The sequence below is a fragment of the Propithecus coquereli genome, unplaced genomic scaffold (assembly GCF_000956105.1).
Source record: "Propithecus coquereli isolate 6110/MARCELLA unplaced genomic scaffold, Pcoq_1.0 Scaffold172, whole genome shotgun sequence".
Classification (NCBI taxonomy): Eukaryota; Metazoa; Chordata; class Mammalia; order Primates; family Indriidae; genus Propithecus; species Propithecus coquereli.
The window spans coordinates 3,647,305-3,649,883 of NW_012141858.1; the positions used below are offsets into that span (position 1 = coordinate 3,647,305).

The window sequence follows — 2,579 nt, forward strand, 5'->3', positions numbered from 1 at the left end:
TATATATATATAGCCATGTATACTTAATTTTTGTGTAAAATATTTCTTTCGGAGGGTTGTCATCAAAAATAGTTTGGGGAGGTACTGAGTTAGACCAAGTTTTATCAAGCTTGAGAACAGGGTACCCAAAAGACCTAGTTAGTCTTCTCCTTTCATATTATTATAAAGGAGTCTCACTTTGATAAATAATCAGTTCTGACTTTTATATGTGAGAGATATTTGGGAATTTGGGAATAAATCTTCATAGGTAAGACTCCCACATTTCATAGCAGGGGAGGCCTTTTTCCATCTAGTTCTATGAGGAGAAAAGATGGAACTCAGCAGTACCTAAAACCTCTGGCAAAGGTGAAGGTTTTGCCTAAAACCAAGGCACAGCTGTGCCTTGGCTTCTGTTTAAAAAATGACTTGGGGGCTGGGTGCGGTTGCTCATGTTCATAATCTCAGCACTTTGGAAGGCTGAGGTGGGAGGATCACATGAGGCCAGAAGTTCGAGACCAGCCTGGGCAACATAATGAGACTCTGTCTCTACAAAAAATTTAAACATTAGCTAGGCATGGTGGTGTGTACCTATAATCTCTGAGGCAGGAGGATTGCTTGATCCCAGGAGTTTGAGGTTGCCGTGAGCTAGGATCATACCAGCCTGGGTGACAGAGTGAGACCCTATCTCTAAAAAAAAAAAGACTTGGAAAGCTTATGGAGAAGCTACTTATTAAGTGGTTAACAGCCAGATCAATATGGAGAGTGGAAAGCCAGAGAAAGAGAGAGAGAGAGAGAGAGAGAGAGAGAGAGAGAGAGATCATAGAAAGCAATAGTTGACTCCTGTTAGGGTTATTTGGAAGCCAGAACAGGAAAAGACTGGTTGAGATTAACTAAATAGGTGTGTATTAAAGCCTCTCGTAGGAGTTGTGTGGTTTTTCCTGTTATACATATTACATTCCCAGCAAAATTATAGAATATTGGTATTTAGGCGACTGTTTGTGGGGGTTACCTAGTCATATATTTGCTTTATGAGCCACACATGTACCTCACTCTCCTGTGCGACACCTGTAGGGCAGTGGCCTCAGAATTTTAGGGAAAGGATTTACATTCTTAAATTCTACAAACACTCCAGTGGTTTCATCCTGATCCTTCAAACCTAAAAATGGAGAATTAAATCAATAATAGTAGTTTTCGTGCCTTTTAGGTCTATGTCAAGCGAACTCAAGTGCGTTCTCAAATATTTTATCTTAAGTGAATGAATAGACAACTTGTATAGAAGGTGGGGCAAATGCTTTTAATTTAAAAGAAACTAAAATTTATCATTATTTCACAGAAAATGTGCTCTCACTGGCCAGAGTAAATCCTGTAAACACAGAATTAAATTAGGGGACTCAAGCAACTATTATTATATTTCTCCTTTTTGCAGATACAGGGTAAGTGACTTAATCATGAGTTTTAATAAAGCTTGCTTTGATTTGAGACATTTAACTATTCATGACTTTTTTTTTTCCTTTTGATCTAGATCACTTCTGTATGTAACTTTTTTACATACATTCGATATATTCAGCAGGGACTCGTGAAACAGCAGGATGGTGAGTATTCTTAATTTATTGTAAATATTTACATAAAATTTCAGCAAAAAGTATAGGACATGTAGTAATGGTCAAATAAACATTGCTACATTTGCATAGCCTTCCTTTTATAGTTCTAATAAAATGTGTAAAGAATTTGAGAACAAATGTTTCTTTTAAAAAATATTGTATTTAATCTTTTTATTTGCCTAATTTCACCCTTAATATTGAATTTTGAGCAGGACCAATTTTAACACGTAAGGGGTATGTGATAAACCAGACAGTAAATGTGAAGAGATTACAAAGCTCAATGAATTTACTCCTTACAAGATGAACATGAGCAAACTCTAGAAGTGGTCAGATTTATTTTAATTGATGGAAACCATGACGGAGCTAACAATAAGTTTTTCATGTATTTTCAACTTTCACGTGTGAATTAATAAAACAGTCATGAGGATAATTCTGAATGGAATAAATATCACTGTATTCTAAATCAGCAGAAATGTGCAGATGACATATCCTGGAGAGCCAACCTCATGCAAGTGTGTTAATATTTTTAATGCAGTTTTGTATGGTTTTATAGTTGAATGTCTTAAATATCAGGCATAAAACCTAATATGGCCTGACAGCTCCAAAGCAGCATTTCTTGAGTGCACGTGATTGTTTTAAAACAGAAATAGCAGATGCTGGGCTAGGGACAAGTCTGTGCCAGTTTCATATTTGAAGCTGTGGGAAATTTTCCTGGTTATATTTTTTTAGTCACTGAAAATATTCTTGTGCTTAAAATCTATTAGAAGCCTACCATCTTTCAATCATGTAAACCAGTGAATCTTAATTCTATCAAAAAAGTAGTCATACTGATAAAAACTTAGTTTAGCCTTTCTCAAGCTCTGGTATGTTAGAAACAATCGTATTTATTTATAATCCTATATAAAGGGATTTTAATGCCTAAAAGAATAGGGATGAAACCTGTCCCTAATTTATGTTGAATTTTAAAAGGCTGGATAACATAAAAGTAGTCTTTAAACT

The 2,579-nt window shown here is 35.4% G+C and overlaps 1 protein-coding gene across 1 annotated transcript in view; it reads left to right on the forward strand.

The window, feature by feature from the left end:
* Window positions 1–2,579, forward strand: part of RAB3IP (RAB3A interacting protein) — a 113,161-nt gene that overhangs the window by 109,011 nt on the left and 1,571 nt on the right. The window contains exons 6-8 of the mRNA XM_012642017.1: window positions 1,184–1,230; window positions 1,313–1,412; window positions 1,502–1,571. Of these exons, the coding sequence (XP_012497471.1) occupies window positions 1,184–1,230; window positions 1,313–1,412; window positions 1,502–1,571 (217 nt within the window). The remainder of the gene's footprint in view (window positions 1–1,183; window positions 1,231–1,312; window positions 1,413–1,501; window positions 1,572–2,579) is intronic.